At 40.1% G+C, this 23418-nt stretch overlaps 1 protein-coding gene across 1 annotated transcript in view; it reads left to right on the plus strand.

Moving 5' to 3' along the window:
• The window catches only part of stet (stem cell tumor), a 501199-nt gene that overhangs the window by 462727 nt on the left and 15054 nt on the right, over window positions 1-23418 (plus strand). Inside the window, exon 8 of the mRNA XM_033326897.2 lies at window positions 14414-14526. Coding sequence (XP_033182788.1) covers window positions 14414-14526 — 113 coding nt within the window. The remainder of the gene's footprint in view (window positions 1-14413; window positions 14527-23418) is intronic.

Genomic DNA, 23418 nt, shown 5'->3' on the forward strand with positions numbered 1-23418 from the left:
AACAATAACCAAATAGTAACGGAATAGGCGCTTCTGAGATACACCAGACGACAACCCCTCCAGAGGGACTAAAACCTCGGTATAAAAACCCTCCAAAATAGACGCTCGCCCAGTCTGTTAAAACATTTTGGATCAGTCTCCTGCAACACTTTAATCATTCTGTTGTAACACTTTGACCAACCGTCACTCGGTTGGATTCGCATAATAAATTCTATTATCACGTACAAAGTTCAATCTCTTCACTTTATTCGCGAAACGTTCGGACTGCGACGCGAGGAGATCACCGGCGATCTATCGGTTTCGTGATTTCTTGCGTCTCTGACGTGACACTCACTGTCGCAGAGGAAAACTCTTGCCGAGTGTTGATCGCTCCACCACCGGTCGCTTACGGGTGAAAATCCCTGGTACATCTTGACTCGAAGAGTCAATCGAGATGTAGATCGAAATGTTTAGTTTTTCGACAGTTCCCTATGATTATTACGGTGCAACTAATTATATTGACGTAGCGAGTGGCCGCCTGGACCGAGGGATGGATTCCGGGCTACGCAAAGAGTCAGTGGACGAAACGTATCGAACGAGAAAATAACAACGTTTTGTTACGAAACCGATCGTCCAATTAAATCGGCAACAATGCATAATCTGGCGTAATTATAACCGTATTATCATATTCTGCGATAATATTCGGACTACAGATTTGACGCACGCGAAGAAAAAAAGAAAAAAAAGGGAGAGGGTGGACAGTTTGAAATTCAGATGGCGCGCAGAAGGAAAGTGTCACGCGTGACAAATTGGACATTTTGCTGGCCACTTTTCTCGATTGGCCGCCCTTCGCCGTGAATACGCCCGATGCAATTCTCGCGTTAATCCTTGACGCTAATTTCCATCCCCTTCCCAGCGGCGACAGCGAATCACGTTGCAATCTCCTCCGGTCGACGCGAATCGAATTCAACAATCGTCCCACGAGTCAAATGGAATTACGTAAATGTTCCGGCACGCGGCTGCTCCCACCATCGAAAATACGCTTTTCTCCACTTTTTCTCTCGCTATCTTTTCACCAGAACATCGTTCAACTGTTTACTCGCCCCTATCGTCCTTCTCTACCTCCTTGCTTCCCATCATTTTCACGGTCCAAGCGAACGCCTTTTGCGAACGTGTCCGAGCTTCCTATGTTGAGTGTATTTACACCGATACAATGAAGAATCGTAATTCGAATAGTAAATTAGAGATGAAAATTAGGCGAAATTAGGGAGGATGGATGTTGCGTTAACAATTGAATACGTGAAAATCACTGGAGAAAATGCCGAGCAAGTACGTTGTTGTTGATTTTAACTGATTTTAACATTCGTGTTTTAACGTTCAAGTTTAATTAATCAGTCAATTTCAATTGAATCGTCGGAGATGCCGAGGATGTAACCATTAGGGCAAGCAATATTTCGAAAATTTTGAAGAGAATGAAAAAATACATTGATGGAAAGTAGAAAGAAAGACAATGTTGGTAACGTGGATCGATCGACAGTGCACTAAATTTTAAAATATGCTTCTCTGTTGAAAAAGAAAAAAAAAAAACCAAAAAGTACGAAGTCATGTCCTGTTCTGTTTTTTTCCGCTGTAGTAAAAATTGTACGGTGAAGGGGATTGTATTTTATTAATGGCAGCATAAAGAAGCGTTGAAAGACACGCACATAAGCGTCTCGACGCTTATATAATATTCTAGCTTCACCCTTCTCTGGCCAACCCTTACGAGGCTAAAACAGAAACGTCGATGATCGACAAAATTTATTCGACCAAATTATAAATTTACAACGCAACTTCGTACGGACACGCGCGCCACGTACTGGACGCTGTAAAATAACAGGGGAAACGCGAAACAGAAACTCATAACGTTTTAGATCGATTAAATCCTAAAAGTGTACACTGTACGACGTCGATTATTTTAAGGATGAAAATTATTTGAATACCCATTGTTACGTACGGTGTTTCGGTATATTGTTTTACGAAGAGAAATTTGATGTGCTTTTCAGATAATTTATAACAAAGGGATGTTAAATCCGTTTTCAATGTACGAAATAATATTCGTTTTATCAGTCATTTCCTTGACAATAATTCATTCGTTTCGAAAGTAGCTTTCAACCGACTCTCTTTGAATGTTTATCAGACGTATCGTGCGCGCTAATCAATACTTTCAGGGAATTAATGATACGAGTTTCGGTTTTTCATAATATTCCTCTTTCGATGTTTTACGCGGATATTGAAAACGTATGTTATAATAACGCTGTTACGCTATTTGTTGCGCGATAAAAGCACGAAATTAGATAAAATATAGAATCGCATAAAGCAAAATCGAATCACCAGTATCGATATAAACCTTTTCAAACAACTTTGTGGTATGATAGGTTCAAAAACTATATATCACGAGTGAAATAATCCTGAAACGTGCAATTGTATAATTCCTCTCTTGCAATTCTCAACACGCAAATGCATCGTGAAATAATTTCGAAACGATCTTTCAGCCAACTCATAGACAAAACGAATCATTTACATGTATTGGTCTAATCTTTTTTATCCTACTGATCTTTCGAAGAATATCAGAAATATATTTCAAGTTACTTTCTCGAAGAAACTCGCAGACTAACGTTTTAATTCTCCCTCGCCTACGAACCTTTAAATACTACCCGTTATTTTATGAAAGGTGTAAACGTCGCCCCCTATGATTCACATATACACTTTGCCGCGTAATAACCATTAAATATGCATAAGTTGAATGCAGGTTCACAGGCACAGTTACGCGAAACGTTCGTCCACCAGTCACTCGTACCATAATACGCAATACTCGTCCGTATGAATTTTTAAACTCATCCGCGTTAGAAATATAACTTCGCAGGTGCCTTCTCGATTCCTGTTCGTCGCGCTCCTTCCAAAACGATAGCATTCTTTTTTCCGTGTTCGCTTTTTCTCCACGACGATAGTTCTTTCTTGGGAGTGTAACGCACGCGAGAAACGTCCGAACGATAGAACGAGAGGAACTGGCGGCGAAGTTTTCAACAGCGAAGCTCTCTAAATTATTCATGGAAACGGCAGATAAGGCGACCATTTTCCCTACGTGCGTATGGAAACAGCGATAAGAGTGACCCGACGTTTTCCCATAGAACCCGCGTGCTTTCCTCGCTCCCTTTTCTTCCTTTCTCTTTGTTACTTCTCTCAGCCGCCATCGGTCTTCTCAAAAACCACCTCTCTCGTTGCCGAGAATATTGCGATATCCTAGTTATTAATGCGCGAAAATATATCTCTCCACCCCGATGAACCTCCTCCACGATCCATCTTCGTACCTGAACCCGACAACTTTCAGCGGATCATCGCGAATATGGATTGTTCGCGAGATACGATGAGTTCGTGTTGCCAGTCTGACTGCTTGTGGTGTGCGATTTCAACGATTCAATATGACGTTTGCTCTTTGAAATGGTTCACTTTCCTTAGATGTTAGTATATTAAGTAACAGCGAACGATTACCAAGGGATTAGTAGCATTTCTAAGAATTATCACGCAGTCGACACTCGTAGCTTTCGCCGATCTTCGTCCTCCATTGATAATTCAGGAGCTCGCAACAAATACGTTTTGACTTGTCGTCGAGTGAAAATTGACTGGTTTTTATAGAAACGTTCATCGTGCTTCTACAATTTCGTTATTCGAACGAACGTGAATGTTCTGTAACGATATAATTATTAAGTAGGCAACTAAGTGTCATTACCACCTAACGACATGAGCCGCAATTACTTAGTTGCCAACTCTATATATATATATATCCAGATACATCTAGAACAGTTGTGCGATACGATGAAAATTGCGTGAAAAATGGTTGAAACTATTAAACAGAGATTAAACGTGTTTTGCCACGAGCCTGTCATTTTTATTTCTTGTCATAAATAAACTATCACGATTCTAATAATAGCGATCATTTTTGTAAAATCAAACAACGTTAAAAAAGATAAAAAGAGAAAAGAGATCAGGGGATTACTCTCACCAGGTGGATGGAAAAAAGCCGAGCAAGGAAACCGTCGATCACCTTAACGGAAGAAAAGGGAACACGGTGTATTTATCAAAGTTCCAACAAGCTGCAATTGTAGGCACGTTTGAGAAAGCGTAAAATCATACTGGGTGAAGTAGGAATACGTATCGCGTTGGTCGAAAGTTCAGATAGAACACACGGACGAGAAGTTTTGAATAGAAACGAGCGTGGAAGTTTCGAAACGATTCTAACTCGCGATAATATCCGGAAAATAAAATGAAGTGCAATTAAGAAGCAGAAGGTGCATATGCTCGCGCGCGCGTGTGTGTGTGTGTGTGTGTGAGTACGCGAGATCGACCAGAACTGTAACGAAGAAAACCTTGTAATTTCTTTACGATTCAACTTCCGCGATAGCTCTCGACCAATTATTGTACCAATTGCACGAAACATTCATGAACTTCGATAAGAAATTTTTCATAGCAAAGAAGATTTCGATAACGAACGAACTGCTGTTCGTATGGCCGCGCTTTACTTGATTTATATCAACGATACATAAATGTTGTTACAATGTATGAACTAACTAATAATGGCAAACTAATGGTCGAGATTAATATCTGCTATCTTTTCTTGAAATTGACACTCGGCCAAACCAAACGCGTTAATTTCGCTTCTTTCGGATGTAACAAAAATAAATTGACCAATTTCGATGAGAAAATTTGTACGATAAGTAATAAGATTGTTTTTAAATTTCGAGGTATCGATAAAAAGTGGAAAGTGTTTGCGGAAGATTAGAAGAAAGAAATTTCGTTAAGATCCGATGTAAATGTCCATCCGTTACGTGTAATTCGATGGTAAGGTAAAAAGATAGCCTGGTAAATTATCTAACGTTGCCTTATCTCTATCCCATGCTCGATTCTTCTCCTCTTCTCGACGTGTTATCAAACGCTTCTCGTTATTAATGCGAAAAGCGTCCCGCGATTTTCAAGACGTTTTTTATTACTGCGAACGATTTTATAGCGGTCTACGTCTCTGGAATATCTAATATACGTAATACTCCATTGAAGGATATTTTACGCACACGATCGGTTCTACGTTAAAGAAACGTGCTTTATTTCTGTTCTCTGTACGTTCCTTCTTATATTTATATATACCAAAAACATTTTTGCTATTACAGCGACAAAATATTTTACTTAAACGACAGGATATCTTATGATTCGATATTTTAGTGATATTGGATAAAATAACGCGTTAATATGTCCATATATCTTTGCATTCGTCGAAGAGCTAATACTTTGCAATTTTTATCGTTTTAATTCTACTGTTCTCCTTCGATCTATATAACCCGAAATGGCTGTTGTATATTTATTAGAATACATATAGTTTTGAAATACTTGGAGATACCGAAACACCTCGATGTAACTCTATTTTTGTATATTCCACTGTTTTTACGAACAAAAAGGATATCTGAAAAATTATCGCAGAAAATGTCGCAAGTTTGAAGAACACAACTTGGAAGAATGTATTTTTTAACTATATGCACGTGTAACACACTCAGGTACAAGAACAAAATTGATTATTTTAAAGGACGAAGGTTATGAAACGATCGTGAGTGGAAAAGACGAAGCTCTGTTCGCCAAAAACGAACCTGCTCGCACATATTACGGAAGTAATCTCATCCATCCGCTGGAAAGTTTCAGTCTAAAGCAAGTTTCCATGGAATGGTAAAATCTTGAAACTTGCGCGACCTCCAACTCGAACAATGTCTTTTAAACTGTCGTCGAAATACGTTGAACATTTGGAGCAACGAAAGGAAACGTCCCAAACGGCAAGGAATCGAAAACCCCTGGTTTCAGAGGCGTCTTGCCGCCGAACACCGAGTTTAACCTGCTTGTTATCAATGTGAAAGGTGTCTCCTGTCTTTCAGAGTCGTATCTCTCAGGTAGTTTCGCGACCTGCGACGTACAGATACGAGGGGACGAGCCGTGAGAAACGTTGAAGCCGAGAAAAATCGAGACAATCGTGGTAATTGCAGGAAGTGAACACGGCACACCGTTGGAACAGACAATGGTATCGCGCAGTTCGCGAAAATACGAGAGAACAAGTATCGTCGAAAGGATGTTTCCGTGCCACGTTCGCGAATAGAAACCTTTCCGTGATCCTTACCTAAGAAATACCTGAAGGTTTTTCAACATTCTGTAAATCTATTCGCGGATAATAGAATCGAGACGGGGGCTGATACGTAAAATATCATTCTGATTCGACCAATGATATAAAAATATTCTTCGTACAACGTTTGTCGTCTCTTATGCTGCGCTTTAACCCGATTTCGATAATTCAGTTCGAATCTCTTTCCGAACGTTTCTTAATTCTCTGTAACATCGTGTAATATCTAATTGCTAATAATAATAATAATAATAAAAGTGTGTAATTATAATTCACTCCAGTTTCTACATTTTCTAAATCGTATCTTCCTCGTCTCGGTATCGGTATCGTTCTCGTTTGATCAAACGATTTGTTTACACCGACCAAAGTATAGAAATGTACAAAATATACAAATAGCGCGAAACGTTCAAACAGAAGAGAAGGAGAGGAAGCTGCGATAAAATTCTCATAGACGATAGAAAAAATCCATCTTGTCAAAACTGAGGTATAAGTTCTCAGAGGTGTAGGTATACGTGTTCGTTCTACCCTTCGTTGATATTCCTCCTATAAAAATGCAACCGCCAGTTGAAAACCAAGGCAGACGCCGAGAAATGAATAAATTCCTTCGGAAAAATTCATTTCGGGGAAGAAGTGTCTGCCGGCTGGAGGAGATGCAGGACGCACCCTGCTGTTCTCGATGATCATCGCAGGACTTTTGCGAGGATGAAATTGAAAGAAGACAGTGTGGAGCGGCAGAGGATAACATCGACTCGATTTAAATAACGACGTCCATCTTGCTGGTCCGTCGAATCGTCCGCGAGGATCCTTCGTTCACCGACAACCCAATGGCGAGACATTATGCATGCCCGACGAGCAAAACCATTATGCGAAACTCGTTTAATGTCGTCTAAATGCAGAAAAGAAGGCCTCGTCCTTAATACCTTCGACCCTGTCGTTGTTCCTTGCGTCGAGACGCGTCACGTGGAAACGGAAACTTTTGCTTCGCCCTTCCGACGTACGGCATTATCATACGGGGATTTTGAAGGAACAGATTGTGGATTAAAGGAACGGGTGCTACGGGTAATTAAGATTAGGCCACGTCTACCGCATACACTTGCCCGTCGTGGATTTCTTTGCTATCTTTGAAGTCAAGATTTTAAGACGCGATTTAATACGCAAAATTGTGTCGCTTTTTAACAATGCGTAGCTTTTGTTTTCCTCGAGAAATTTACTCGAAACCAATGTATCTTCACTGGTCCATGTACGTATAATCTGAAGAAGATGTTATAAATCGAATCTCTTCGTTAGACTATGGGATTTTGTGCATTTATATACAGGGTGGTTGGTAACTGGTAGTACAAGCGAAAAGGGGATGATTCTACGCGAAAAAAGAAGAAAATATAGAATAAAAATTTTTTTTTTTTAATTTTTCCATCGAGACAACGATCCACAGTGAGATCCGTTATAACGTACCGCACGCGTACCGAGCGAAAATTCAAAGTCGATTTTCTCGAAAACAAAGCCTCGAACGAAAAATTTTTATTCTATATTTTCGACTTCTTTTTTCGCGTGGAATCACCCCCTTTCCGCTTGTACCACCAGTTACCAACCACCATGTATAAATTAAACGTATAAAGGATGCAAAGAATATACAAAAATACTTAGACATTATAAAATTTGCTATTCTAGAAGCATAGAAAGTTGGTTATAACATTTTTCAAGAAACAAACCCCAGCGTAGGTTCACTCTCTTTCAATCGTATTCGCAAAAACTCGTTGCTTCTGAAACAAAGTAGGAATCGTCGGTGAAGCTTCTAGTTTTATAGGACGATTTTTCAATCAGTAATTTTTCAACGCCAAATCATCGTCGTCGTAATACGGTGTTTCAAGGAGAAATTATCCAATTCCAAGGAAGCTTAGAAACTTTATTCGCGAAACGTGGAAGTTTCCAAGGTACGGAAGCTTTCCAATTCGTAATTGTCAGCGGTTGAACATCGAGTGGTCGTCAGAGCCATCGGTCGAACATCAGATTAGACGATAAAGCGATAGAATCGAAACGAAGATTGTTTGGAGCGGAAAGTTGACGATAACAGGCCGTGGAAAAGTAGGCGAGCTGCATCGGCTCGTTATTAGAAATCGTAGAATGCTGAGACATCGGCGTGGGCAAACTCGGCCACGATTCAACGATAAGTAAGAAGTTTTCGATACGTAATTAACTACTAGCAAGTAGTTAGACCGACTGACGACATTGCGACTCTGGAACGTTCGAGTCAACTTGCTGAAACTCCACCTTCCGCCTTTATCCCGTTGCTCAGCGGCGAGCTCGCATTCAAATCGGTTTCGCTCGATAATCCTTTTAATCGTCCCGACCATCTCCTTTTGTCGCTCGCCTTTTATACCGATTTCGGGTCGATTCGATCGCTCGAGCAATCGTCCCGTGCGAAGCAAATGCAAGAGGAAGAGTTCGAAGATATCGAAGCTTAACCGTGGCGAATTATAAGCTCGAAAAGAATTTTAATATACGATAAGGATGAAAAATTTTAATTATTTCTTATTCTTTGTTAAAATTACAGGAAACAGACACATTGTTTTATTCTATCGACTGAAAACGATACTCGAAGAATCGAAGTGGCGATAATTAAAAATCGTATCTGATTAAAACCATGGAATGCCACAGACGATGTAAATCGTAGACGAGGAAATTATGATATTCGATTTCGGATCGATTCGATCGTTCGAGCAATCGTCCCGTGCGAAGCAAATGCAAGAGGAAGAGTTCGAAGATATCGAAGCTTAGCCGTGGCGAATTATAAGCTCGAAAAGAATTTTAATATACGATAAGGATGAAAAATTGTAATTATTTTCTATTCTTTGTTAAAATCACAAGAAACAGATACATTGTTTTATTCTATCGACTGATACTCGAACTTTTCTATCGAACGATACTCGAATAATCGAAGTGGCGATAATTAGAAATCGTATCTGATTAAAACCATGGAATGCCACAGAGGATGTAAATCGTAGACGAGGAAATTATGATATTCGATGTCGCAGACAAAGGAATCTGTACTTTGTAAGAAAAACCGTAGATTAAGTATCGTTTCTACTTCCAGAAATCCACAAGAGAATATCGAAGCGTACACTGTGAAATTTCCATAAAGAGAGGATTAATGTATCTCTTTCCGTCTACAGAGTCTAGGGAATTAAAAGAAGGAAGTAAAATACGCGATATTACGTATTCCTCGAGAAATTTTAATCGTAAGAAGAAACTTGAAGATTTGCCGCGCGATCCAAGCGGTCGGAACGAATGAACAGTCACTTATAAGTTACTTTTCTAATTAATCACTGTGTTTCTGTAATTACCGTTGTTTCGAGTGCTTGGTAGTCGCGCGGAGGAAGACACAATTTCCTTAATGGTATACAGCGAGTGTTCGCTTTATCGTGGACAATTTAGACCACGATACCTTGATTACCAGCAACCACGTCGACGACTAGTTGGCCAAGAGAAAATGCAAGACGATTTATCCGCTGAATACTATCAAATAGTCGTTCTAGAGGAAATCCAAGGATTTGCGATAATTTGTAGTCGCGAAATCGATGGATCGATGCGAGCAAGCAGAAATTGAAAGATTACCGAAATCTGATTATTCTGATATTACGAAGAAGATGCAACGTTCTGTGGGTGCGGTGCTTAATGTACGAACAAATTTTAAAAGAACTTGTCGAAAGATAAAACGCGACATGAAGCAAAGTTTTCTTCGACTACGAAACGATCGATAATTCGCTATGAGAGCGAAATAAAGCTTTTGCGAACGAGAAGCAAGAATACGCGAACGTATGAAAAGAGAGAAACTGTTGATTACGTAAAAAGAAAATCAGACTACGGTTTGCTTGAAAATACGAAAACATCGCGGAAGCTGATCGCGACTGATCATAAGAATAACTAGATATTCGGATGCAATTTGATCGAGTTTGTCAGTCGCTATACGTACGTATATATCTTCAAACGGTTGTTCCTGAGGGAATTATAAACTTCACGGTTGCTTTCGTTCTCGTGATCCCGTTCATATTCCTGGAAAATCACGGCGATCGACTAGTACGTAAAATCCGTGCGTTTCAGCGTTAATAGCGTTTTAGCATTTAAACGACGATATTATTCGAGTCACGACACACGAAACGTTTCTAGACAGAAGAGGGAAGAATTCAGAGGAAGTTGAACGAGCGCAGAAGGGGGTAGCGGTTTCAGTTAATTGGATAGCAATTAGACGAATTCTCCGTCATTGTCTTAGTGGACGAATTACACCGGATTGTCGGCTCTCAGTTCGGCTGAAGGATGATCCTGCCTGATCGAAATTTCTATCTCGCGAATACGAATGACGGATGGCGGTCTTTCCTTCCATCGCAAAGCGAGGGTATCTATCCTCTTGTCTTATCGTTTCTACCCTCCTTCTATCCGAGCTGTCCTAGACAGCGAACAGCCTTCCAACTTCCTTTTTGCATGCTCCATTTCGTGGATTGCGTACTTTCGACGAATTGATGCCTACGTATCCTTCCGCTCACCCCCCCTCTCTCTCTCTCTCTCTCTCTCTCTCTCTCTCTCTCTCTCTCTCTGTGTGTGCATTTGTGGAATTGTTCCATGCAGCTGGAAACGTCACATTTTTACCACGAACGTTCTTCAAATCGTCTTGAAACGTGGAAAAGTCAAGGTGTTAAAGGATGATGAAAAAGTAGGTCGTTTCCTTGATGTTTTATTCTGCTTGGCTATTTTGTTTGGTGGAATTTCGTTTGGAATTTCGTGCGGCTTTTAGGTTCGCGAAAATATTAGCCGTATGCAGAAATATCTGTGAATTTATGTTCTGTAAATGGCGTTTCGTTTATTTGCTATTATCCCAGCGTGCGATACTCGAGGATAGATTCATAAACGTTGCGATGAGTTCTGATTAAATTTGTTCAAAGTTTCCAAATTTTTAGTAAACGGTAATACGTATGAAACGTTCGCAGGAAGACAAGGTTTAAGCTACGATCAGACCAAACGACCAACAGAGCATTCGCTCGTGCTCGTTAAACGTAAACGCTTATCGCGCAATCTGTTCGTAGATTCATTTGTAACTTCACTACGGATTGTTATGCGTTTGTAAGAAATTTATATAGATGCGAAATTACAAGAAATGTACATAAAATATCCAAATCCAAAGTATAGCGCCTGGTGTAATACTGAAGCAGAGAAAACGACTTTCTACCGAGGTTTTAATTTTACAGATATATTCTCGAAAATATAAATTTGCATAGAAATCCGCGGTCTATTCGCGACCATCGAACACGTACTTTTGTAGCAATTTAGAGCATTCGGATGTTCGATTCTGCATTCGGCGAGCAATTGCCAAACGGCGAAAGAACGCTCGTTTACGCTTTAATTCGAAGTAAAGTGGGCTAAGAACGAGCATCCGCTCGGTTGGTCTAAACGCGTCTTAACTACGACGAGAGAAACTGGAGAACAGAGTTCAGCTGGCTGATCCGTAAATCGAGTCGACCGACTAGAACGTGAGCCTATTAAGCGCGCTGTTTGCATCCTCGACGAGTCTGAAGCATCGTCGTCGCGCGTCTAGTTTCGCAACGCGGTCGACGCGCCGAAGAATGCGATCGAGACGCTCTCGAACAAGTTCACGGGCGCCGTTTTCTCGTCTCGCTTCGGAACGTGTGCCACGCAAATCGAGCCAGACAGCCTGTGATTAGGTCACCGCGAAACCGCCTGCTGGAATTCCAACGGTTCTTCGCGAACGCACTCGGCGAATAGGAAAGAAGCAAAGCCGAGCCGACAGGCTTTTAACGGAAAAACGGTCTGCTTGAAATACTAAAGCGGTGCCAGGAGAAAGTAGAGTCGTTCCAAGTTTCAGCAAAGAACGTATATAGAAGGAATATGCCGTGGTAAGAAGGCAAACGTTTCGTATCGTCGTAAAATCGACGAAATGTTTGACTGAAACTTCCCTACTTTCACATTTAACGTATTAGTTCGCTTTTGCGCTGTTTCGGACGACAATCGACGAGCTTCCCAGCGAAAGGTCCCATAAAACGGTGGATCGAGTCGATCGCGGTGGAGGTTTCAGTCGTCAGTTTTCAAATATCACAGCTACAGTCACTACGAAAAGCATTGGCGCGCTATTGTATCTATTACAGCATCTACGTACTAATTAATTAGGTCCAAGTACGTATAGCAAATTTCGTGTGAATCGTGGTAGAGCATATTCGTAGGAATATAAGAGTCTGATATTTTAAGAATGAAACGTAGATTCTGATAAGAAAACGCTTGCTTGTAAAATTACGTGACGATACTTTGCTGTAGGTTTGGATCGACGATCGAGACATCGATAGGAAACTCTAACATTTCATAGTGCGAGTTGTCCAAATCGCTGTTAACGTCACTGATTTTTATAAAACGATGAGAAACACCGCGAAAGAAGCAGGACAGACACGATTGTTTGTTCGACATTCGAGAACTGCACTGTTGAGAATGCAACGAATATCAACTAGCATAACGCTTATTACGAATTATCTGTAATCGTGATTGTCAGAACGACGCGTTTCACAGCGCGATGAAGAAATTTGTAGAAATTCTGGTGCTCTTTCAACTTGCTATTGTATAAATACAAATAAACCGAAGAAAATCACACGAATAATTCACAGAGCGTAACAAACCAAGCTTGTATTTACTTCGTGCAGGCACGATATGATTTTCTTTTTACGAGCAATAGTTTCGTTCGTTATCGTCGACACAACGAGGATCTTTGAAACGGACGGAGTTGGCGAGGCACTCGGTGTAGCCGGCATCTTTCGTTCCAACGAGATTACGCGTTCGTCTTTTCGTTGTAATTAGTTGGCGAAAGCTACGGACGAGTTGAGAAAGAGATTGCAACATGGTCGAATTGGGAATTGAATATGAGAGACGAAGGGAAACTGGGTGAATCGCGTCAAACGAATGTTATCTCGTACAGCGTTCCCGCGCTGCCAACCGGAGCAGATAAGCTCGATCATCTTCTCTTCTCGCGGCGAAAGTTTCCAAGGCGTCGCCAAGATAAAATTCATAATTGCTTTAATTTCGTCGTCCGCCGTTGTCATTGCGATAGTCGTGGCACGGCGAGCCGAATTTTCCAGGAAGCATCGCCGATCCTGTCGTTGCTTCGGCTCCACTTCCGCTTTTATCTTTCCCCTAAGTTGCGTACGCGCCTTCAGAAGAAGGGTAATTCTAATTCGCTGCTCTCGGATCTCGAGCGCCATTTCGTCGAGTAAAGTGTGAGCCAAGATAGTCGTTTGTCTCCCTTAATTTAAGAGGTACGGATTAATAATCACCTGCGAGTGTCTATTAACACTTGTAGCGAGTTAGGCTGGCGATAAAGCTATCAAGTATAGCCCTTACCGAGGTGTTGGAACACTTGATTTACGATTAATCCGAATCTGCCGAATTTGAAGAATAATTTGGGGATTCCTTTATAGAATAAATAACGTTGTTTTTTTTTTGTTAGTTCTTCTTTTACACTGCAAAAAAAAAAAAGAAATTAAGGGTGTCCAAAGAAGGATATTATACGGTTCAAAAATGTAACGTTTCTTTTAATCGTAAGATTCGTGACTTACGAAGGAACTTAAATGCTTTTGCACAAATTTTCCGAACGTTCGTTCAACCCTCCAATTCATAAATTAAATGTCTGCTAAATTTCAGTGGTATTGCGGGTTTTTCGATTTGGAAGTAAGTTTGTTCTCCAAACAAAGTTCGCGTTATTAGAAAGATCGAGCATGGAAATAAATCTCTTAGCTACCTGTGTATCTCGCTAATGCAGGTTTGCGCCACGCCGATGATTACTCGCAATAAAGACTAGCCTGCTAAGTAGATTATAATTCCTCTTAGCCACCAGATTCCAGTATTTCGATAACACGATTGAGAATGAGGCATAATGAAAAACTTTCAAACACGCGAAAATACTAATGCTATGTGATTTTAAATATGAAACGTATTATCTCATTTATCAATATTTGATATATATTGTAATATCGTCTTATCTGAAAATTACGTAATAAATGACATAAAAATTGCACGTCTATAAACACACCGTGTATGCCATATTTTTAAACCTGCGCAAAATATGACAAAATTTAGAGTAAAAAATTTAACGTCTTTGAAACCAAGCAAATTCTTCCACTACGCTTTTTCTGTAATTAATCTCTCACTTTACTCCGAATGAAATTTACCGTCTCACGAGGATGTGCGCTTGAATTTCAGGTGGCTTCACCTACTATTTAACTTAGGAGTACAGGTGGTCGTGGGACTTCCCCTGGAAATGGTTCACGGAAGTCTGAGGATCGCGGCGGTTTACATGGCTGGAGTTCTTGCCGGTAAGTAATCGCTACGCGTTGCAAATCGCAAAATTTTATTTCTATGGCTAAGTGGAATTTCTCGTTTCGACATCTAGCGACAGTATTCCCAAAATTACACTTTTCTATGCGTTAGGTATGCATTAAAAACGTTCGTAAATACGACAATTATTACTGACAGTTCGTTTAATACGTTTAACAGATTACACAGTTGACGACTCTCGTTTAGTTTATTCAGAACTGTCAGACTCCGGATTAATTGATTATATAAACTCATGCGTTCGATAATACGGAAATTCGTCACATTCGTATTCGATTAATTCTCGGACATCGTTATAACAAAAGATTAAATACAAGTATCTTGTATTTAACTATTTGGATGTTTTTTTCAAAAATATTTCCAGTTCCAACGGAGATACTTCTGCACGATAAAATCCTTCGAAAGAACGTTACATCTCGAGACCAGCCTCTTAATCGCTAAAAGTCGACTAACCCATTCTCAAGGAGTCCGAGCTTTATCAAACACGATATCTTAAACTAACTATTTAAATCGTATCGTGCGCACCAATTCGGAAATAATCGTAATTACGCGTCTACAGGTAGAGAACAAGCATGTCGAACGGCACATCGTTCGAATCGAAGCAAACGAACGAAAAATAGATGTAAAGAGAGGCAGCGAATGCGTGGAGAGAATAAAAGGAAGGAAACGACGAGAGAACGTTATCCGTTGTCAACAAAATGCGATTAAACGAGAGCCTCGGTCCAAGTGCATTTAACGCGCCGAGCATTCGCCAAGCCGAGGCTTGTCGATAGCTGCACGCGCGATTATGCGCCGGCATGTAATGCAGTAATGCTACAGAATGCTGGCAACAATATTCCTGAATTTAAATCACTCGGCGATTCTCACCCATATAAATGCCGTTGCAAGCGCAGCTGCAACTGCCAGGCCGCGCGACTCTATTTCTTCTCTGTAACACAATTTGTCCCTCTTTCCATTTGCCGTGTTTCGGGATTTTCCAGCATGGAACGTGTTTTTACTCTCCCCTCCCCCTCCATCTCACCACCCTCCGATCATCCCTCGTTTCCCCTCTGTCGCCCTTTCCGAGCATGTTGCGTCGCCATTCTCGTTCGCTCACTCTCTTCTTCTTCCTCTCTCTTTCCATTATTTCGTCCCTGTCGCGTGTAAAGCACGTAGAGAGGGTTGAAGAAAGAGTGAGAGAGAGAGAGAGAGTGAGAGAGAAAAGGGAGGCACGCGCGTTTCTCGTGTATCCGTGTATATCCGTAGAAACGCGTGTACCGTTGGTACACGTATCAGGACGAGAAGCAAGGGCCGCACATTCGTGTAAACCTAATTGCCATTTGCATAAATTCGATTAGACTCGGATCCCGGGTTATTAGCAGTCATGAAAGTAAAACGTTGCAAAATAGGGCGCATGAATAATAAACTCCCGCTGGGAGGTCCGGGATACATCGGACAACGTAGATGCCGGGGGATCGTAACGTTCCGCTTTGCCCGGAAACTGGAAACGAAACCAACTGTGGTGACTCGGAATTACGAGAGAGAAATGAACAGAGGAACGGGTAACAGCGAACGAGGAAAGATTTTTTGGCGGCGGATTTTTGGAGTTGCGAAAAAGGACGTGTAATTGGATGGACCATATGGACGCGATGGAATTAGACATTCGTACGTATTTCGTTTGTTTCGTCGTATCTTTCGCATAGTTAGTTTTGATGAAAATGCCAAGTTTGTTACGAACGATTAAAATCGACTGGTTGTTCGTGTCCTGTTTTCTGGAAATTGTTTAACCTTTCGAAAACAATACGACGGAAATACGAAAGTGATATAGAAACGCGCGCTTTTGTCACATACCAAACTTGTTTCTCTTATGTAAAAAGAAGAAAACGATCTACGCTAACGCTGTAAACCTATAATTTGAGAAAGTTGTCCGGAAAGCTGTATTTTACAGCTACGTTATAACGCATATCCAACCATACAAGAAACAAGAAGTCGAGATCCTGTATAGATCGTAAATTCAACGATAAATTCCAATCCCGCTTTAACAAAGAAAACTTCTTACGTGTTTACGTCTATTCGCGCTTCGAGGCTCGTCCAATTTTCCACGTCTCAATTTACATCGATCAAGAAAGGGGGAAAAAGGCTGGATTTATCAGACAGGACAGAGCTATCGAAATTTTCATTTTGCAGCTTCGCTTAATCATAGACCAGACGAGAAGGTTACCTCGGAATATTGAATCGCGTAATGAGAATAAAGCGGCACCGTTCCTCGTTCGTCTTTTCTCGGAAGGTCCCCTCTGAAGTAGTCGTCCCTACTGGCTTTCTCCGGAGCCTTCGTAGCTTTCCATGTGAACAGGAGGCGGCGACAGCTTGTCTGAGGCCACCGCGACAAGATTACTTCGTATGCATCGCGGTCGCGCCGATGTAATGCGATTGTAACTAAGCAAGTGCAACGGCATCTATCGCCTTTACCTCGCTTCTCTCTTCCCTTTTTTTTCCTTTTTCACTTACTCTTTTTTACGATCGATCAATTTGCAGGTTTTTTGCACTTCGTGCATTCATAGATGAAATTTAATTATCGTCTAACGTACGATCGCTCACATAATTTAATTATTCTGAATAATTTCTAGAATGAAGATTATATATAGAGAGGTACTTTACATAGAAACTGTAAAATATAGCTTTCCGGGTAGCTTTCTTGAATTTTTCAAACGACTTAACTACGTGCTTTCCTGTCATTGCTTTCAGAATTAAATGTTTTTTAGCCTGCGAGAACACCTCCTTTATTAAATTAATTATACTATATAAACCACTTTTTTCGATGATTTTAAAGCGCACTAGGATTTGAGATTTCGCCAGCAACAAACCGTTTATCATTTATCCACCGAGCGACTCGTTAAACTACAACTTCGTCATGGGTTACCAACTATAATTTTGCGCTCTTACCCCAAACGCGATAATCGAAGATTAGATATAAAGATAATAGCAAATACTCAAAGATGTTCGTTCGTTTCGTTACCCAAGAAAATTTATCGATATCGTATCGTAACATCTAACTTGCAACTTGTACAGTTTCGCTAATAACTAACACGGTATTAGATAATTGTGCAAGAAGCTCGAGGCGCCAGAAAGTTCCGGTCGATGGAAGAAAGAAATTCGAAATTCTTAGAAAGATGGAAAGAAAGCGATGCCGAGAGAATAATTTCGAGATAAACCGGCTTAATTTCCACGTAATTTCATTCGTTCCGTCAACGGCCCCGCTTTCGAATTGGCAGCGAGACTTCGTGTCGCAGAATCACCGGCGCCGTGCCGATTGCGTGACACGGACAATTATACGACGGTATCTGCATGTCGTCGCGGAACGTTCCCGTATGCGTGATGCATTTTGCATGCACAGCGAGAGACCACGGTATCCCCGATGCTAGACGGCCGTCTGTCTAGCCTTTCCCTTCCTCGAAACCCTTCAGTGCCCGTTATTTGCCCTCCAGCTTACCTTTTCGCTAATTTTCACCCTCGTCTCCCTTTAGACGACTGTTCGATCACCCTTTTTTCTCATCGTGCAGCAGGTACCGTTTCGCTTTTGATGTAATAGACTTTTCCAAACTGAATTCAACGTCGATGGAATTATTAGATTTTTTTTTTTATTTCTTTGTTTAAATTTTACAATTTGTCCAGTAGGACATTCGGTAAAATATTATAGCTTAGTGGTATAATAATATAACATGTGGGTGGCTACCCCCAGCGGGGTACCATCTTCGTGTTTGTTAGGTTATATCCTTTGTGGAATTATCAGACGATCCCAGTTTTTAGAAACGTATTTCGTTGTTTTCGTTCTTTTTTATTATTGTTATTATTTTTAATGGTTATACGCGTTATATGGCTTGACCGTGATCGTGATGTTTCTATCGTTAACCAAGGTACGTTTCGACGTGTTCATTAAATTTTTCAACGTAATATTCTCGTGATATTAATTTGCGGTTCAAATGAAACGCGTCGATCAAATTTTTCTATCGTCGTTCGCTGGTTAAAAAAAAAAGGCAGCCATTTATTTCAAAGAATATCGAGCCTGTTTTTAAAGCGAACCGTATTGGAAAAATTGCAAAATATGATACGTGCCGATCTCAATCGTATAGTAAAGATATTTTAGCAATCTTAAAAGCTCCAAAGAAACTAACTTTGGAAATTAATATCGTAAAGATCTTTGTTTATGGCCTCTTTGTTCTCTGTTAGAAAAGCGAAATATAATTTGCTCGAAGTAGAGATCGCGAGAAAAATTCGAAAGATTCTAAATTTTGATTTAAAACGCGGAAAATCGACCGCTTTTTCGTTCTTCTACTTCCTCTCTCTCTCTCTCTCTCCCCCTCCCTCCCTCCCTCCCTATTTCTCTTTTGTTCATCTTTTTTTCTCAACGAATCGTTGTACTCTATTTCATCCTTTGTCTTTGTCTTTTCTTTCTTTTTTCTCTTTTTGCTTCTTTTCTCTTTTATTGGATTTTCAGGCATTCGTTCGACCTATGCCATTCTATTTGTTCCGTAGTATTCCTCCTCTTTTTCTTCTTTCGGTTTGCGTGCGCTATTGTTCTTTATTCTGGTCGATGCTCCCGTTGATTTGATCAATTTTTTTTTCTATCCCTGTCATCCTTACCGTTTCGTGTTAATTTTATCGAGCTTTTTAATCTCCTCCGCAGTTTCGTCGTTTCCATTCCCCCTCCCTCCTTCGTATTCGTTTTTACGGTCCCCTACGATGTGTGTAATACATGCTCATGAATTGCAAATATCGTCGGTAATATTTTAAAGCAGGGTCCGTTGGAATGTTACTTTGTTCCGTTTGTGCATACATAATTTTTTGTCATATTTATAATATTAACACGAGAGTAATGCGAAAAATAATTTCCATGCTTTTACCCGATGGCTTCATTATCCTTAAAGGGATACGCTCGAATAATGAATTTTTAATCGACCGATACTAATTATCGCTATCGGTGTTCATTATTATTTCAATTCGTTTATTTTCGTTTCACACTACCTGGCCGTATTACTCTGACAAATAGTAATGAATTTTGCAAAAATACAATTCATAATACGTACGTTCGTAATACGATTAAAAAATGTATTCGTGGAAGCAGAGAATAGGAAATTTTCGTTTAATAAGGATCTAGCATTTTACCGAGTAATTCGTCATCGATTCTACGTTCAGACGTAAATTCTCTCGGAACTTTTCCCCTGAACTTTCTACGATATTTATTTAAGTTGCTTAGACGAAATAAACGTTTAATAATGGAAAACGCGGTAAAACTTTACGACGTTGTGATAAAAAAGATAAGGTTGCAATCGTGTTCAGCGAATAATTGTCAAATTAGAAATATTTTATCGTAACGACGAATGATCAGCTTGGAATTTTAAATTTCGTAGATCGTAAAAAAATCCAGTTTCGAAGTAAGCTTGTTTGCTTGGAGGCTTCCGCAAAACGCGTTTCATACATAATACCGTGGCAGTTGTATAGTAGCTGGCGAATCTCTATGCTATTTTCTGCCAGGAGAACGCCATCATCGATTTTCCATCGTACTTCGGATATTTGCTCATCAGGAAGCGTAAAATTGAAAATTCCAAGCAACGGCATAAACTTGCGCACAGGAAACTGGAGAAGAAAGTCCGACGTATCGAGTAGATTTTATTTTCTTTCTCCGGTGCAACCGCTGTTTTTCATCTTCTGTTGCGAGCTACCTTTTCTCTGTGCCGTGTTTGTTTAAAGATAGAGGAGGAGTCATTGTAACTCGCGCTTCATACTTCCATGTCAATACCGTATTCCTTTTTATTATACGCTCGTCTTATGTGTATCATTCGTCGAGCAGAGTAGAATTACAAATTTAAAAACAGATACTACGTAAAATACGTTATGTGTTACTGTTATGTAACATCGAATTAATTGCTAAAATGTAATAAAGAAGCTGCTGCGATAAGAAGCTAGAGCCAACGAATATCAACTCAAAATCAATCGAGTGGAGTCGCTTTTTTAAACGTTCTACAAGTTCATAGTCAAACGATATTCGTAGTAATAAATTTTTACGTTTTTGGATGTGAAACGGTTATCTATTGCTTAAATGCGATTTAAACATCGAAGCTGTCTCCTTGTTGCTGCTCAAACGTTTACGATAAACTAATTACGATAATTAAATCTAAATAGTAACAACACATGTCCGTGGAAAGTGACACGAGCAACTAAAAAGGAAAGCTTCGAGACGAACTAACGAACCGAGAAAATCGAATGGCATGGGAGAAATAGCGAGGGATGAAGAGTTTATTTGGATAGAAAAACCGTAGATGAGAAAACTAACAAGAATATGTAGTTAAATTGGCGTACAGTTAGTAGAAAACAATATTCCATTATTATAGCAATGAAATGTAATATGCTGGAGTGAAGCGTAAAGAAAAAGAATGTCGGATAGAGCAAACGATATAAAAGTTTATTAAAAAGCACGAAAAGAAAATAGGATGGGCGAATGGTGGAGCCGATAAAATAATCCAAAAAACGTGGAAAAGTTTCGCGCGAAAGGGATGAGAATTAAGCGGGGTAAATGGAACAATGAAAAGACGAAAAAGAAACAACGACGTTGAAGGTGGAAGACTCGTGCAAGGTGGAAGAGAAACAGAGAAAAGGGGGCTTATAGAAGATGAACAATATTCGGTGTGTGTTGTTTCGATAACGACCTAACACCATCGAAAATTCCCTTCGTATTCAGCCTCCGTTTATTCCGCTCCTCTTTAATATCACTTTCGTAATCCTGGTCGCATCTGGCTTATACGCGTACAATACAGTTTAGAATTTTGACATTCGGTGCGGTAAAATGAGCGTATTGCAAGATAGATGGTGGGAGAATATGAATAGCTAGGTATATTATGCTATGTTATTTCAAACTGGTCTACCCGTTTTTAATGGAATAAAAATTTCTATTATTTTTACGTTTTTATATTTCTTTCTACCAGGTATCTCCGGTTTTTAGAAAGATTAAGCGATCATTTTTCTTGCTGCGGAATATTTTTAATTTCAATGCTTTCTGTTCTTTCCTGCTGTTTGCAATTTACTTATTTACTTTTTTTTTTTAATTCAAAATACATTAAAAATATATCCCTTCGTTCGCTAGCTACTTATTTAACAACGACAATGACAGATTTCGCGATGAAAGTGATTTGTACAAGCCTCGTACCAAAACGCGTTAACGTTCCCTCGACTCGCGTCCTTGTGTCCCCGTTTTTAATCTTTCTTTTATTGAATTCAAAAACCTAAACGCAGATACCGAGCTATTTTATTAATTTCTTAGTGCCTGCTACAAAAATCCTTCACGCCGAAAGACAAATACTTCAATTTTTATTGAGACTAGAAAATTATTCGCCATATACTACCTCGACATCTCTAAAATACAGTTTCCCTCTATTGCTACTCTTTCTTATTACGAGCAGTTAGATCAGGAGTCCCGGACGGCAGCCAATACATTCTCCTTTCGTTTTCCCCAGAGCCATAGACTATAGACTGTTTACGTGCCACTGGTTTCACCCTTCTCCCGCAAACTTCGAAAACTACTTCGTTTCCTTGTCCCCGTCGATTCGCCACGAGCCCAGGAAACAACGATAAGAGGGAAATATGCTCACACTCTACACATTCTGACTTAGTCCGTAGAATCAGCAGGAAGAGGATAAGAGACTCATTTGTAACTTCTTCCCACTCACTTTACGTTATTGAATTCCATTGAATTCACACGGCGAAAAGCAATTCGGAAAATTTCCTATAACTTTTTCCTTAGTATCTCCTCTTCCATCTACGTTCTATAATTTCACGAACTTCGAACAATTTGAAATATTCCATAGCACTGTGACTAAGTATCTCTTCTCAAATCGTGCAACTTCTTCTTCGTGCCACCGATCTACGATGTGTATCCATAACATGTATGTATTGTTGTAATACACAATCATTTTTACACAATTACTGCGCTTAATTAATCAACCACTTGACTTAACTCGATCGTTGATGGATGAAGTATCGATAACGCCCACGAATAAGGTAAAAATGTCGCAGACCCAACTTAGAACCAACTGCATTAGCGTTTAGCGCTTTAATGGACAAAATCGATAATCCATCGTCGATCGAATCGATCACAATAAAATCAATTCCCATTCTATTAAATAAAAGTGGATTTAAATTTCCTTCCAGTTTAATCAGACGCATTCTCGTGGAATTTTCATTGAAGGTTAAAATATATCGTTCTTGCGGCGGAATCGGGCATGCAGGTTCCGGGTTGGTTCCCAGGTTTCCGGACCCCAGCTCTCGGCTTCCATTACCTCCGTGTCCCTCTTTACGAATGCATCGACGTGCTTGCACTCGCCTTCTAAATGCGCGCTCTATTTTCTCCTGCCGAGCAATACGAGACGCATCGGCTGTCTTTGCAACTCCTTCTCCTCTTTATTCCATCCCGCTTTTACCCAGCATTTTTCCTCTCGGTATCACAGTTCTCCGGCTGAATGCAGCCACGGATCCTTGAGACGGTGGAGTGGTACGCGTAAGAAAATTTTCAAACGTTTCCCTTTTACAGATTCGGTAATAGGATTCGTTGGGTGCCCTGGTGAAAACGAGCGAAGTGCAACGAGAAGAACTCGCTGTTTCTGCTACGTTCGTTTCTTCGTATCATTAGTTCGTGTTAGCACGGTGTTTCATACTACGGTTCATTTTTTTCTATCGTTTAGACGTATCTTCCGATTACGTGGTTTTAAACGGAACTAGTGCTCCAGCGAATTTCCTCTTTTTTCAATTTATGTGTATTTTTAATTTTGTCTGCTATAAACTTCTATAATCGTTAAATAGTTAAACTCGTATAATTATCGAGCTGATGGATAATAAAGACAAAT

The sequence above is a fragment of the Bombus vancouverensis genome, chromosome 4, assembly GCF_051014615.1.
Source record: "Bombus vancouverensis nearcticus chromosome 4, iyBomVanc1_principal, whole genome shotgun sequence".
NCBI classification, from domain to species: domain Eukaryota; kingdom Metazoa; phylum Arthropoda; class Insecta; order Hymenoptera; family Apidae; genus Bombus; species Bombus vancouverensis.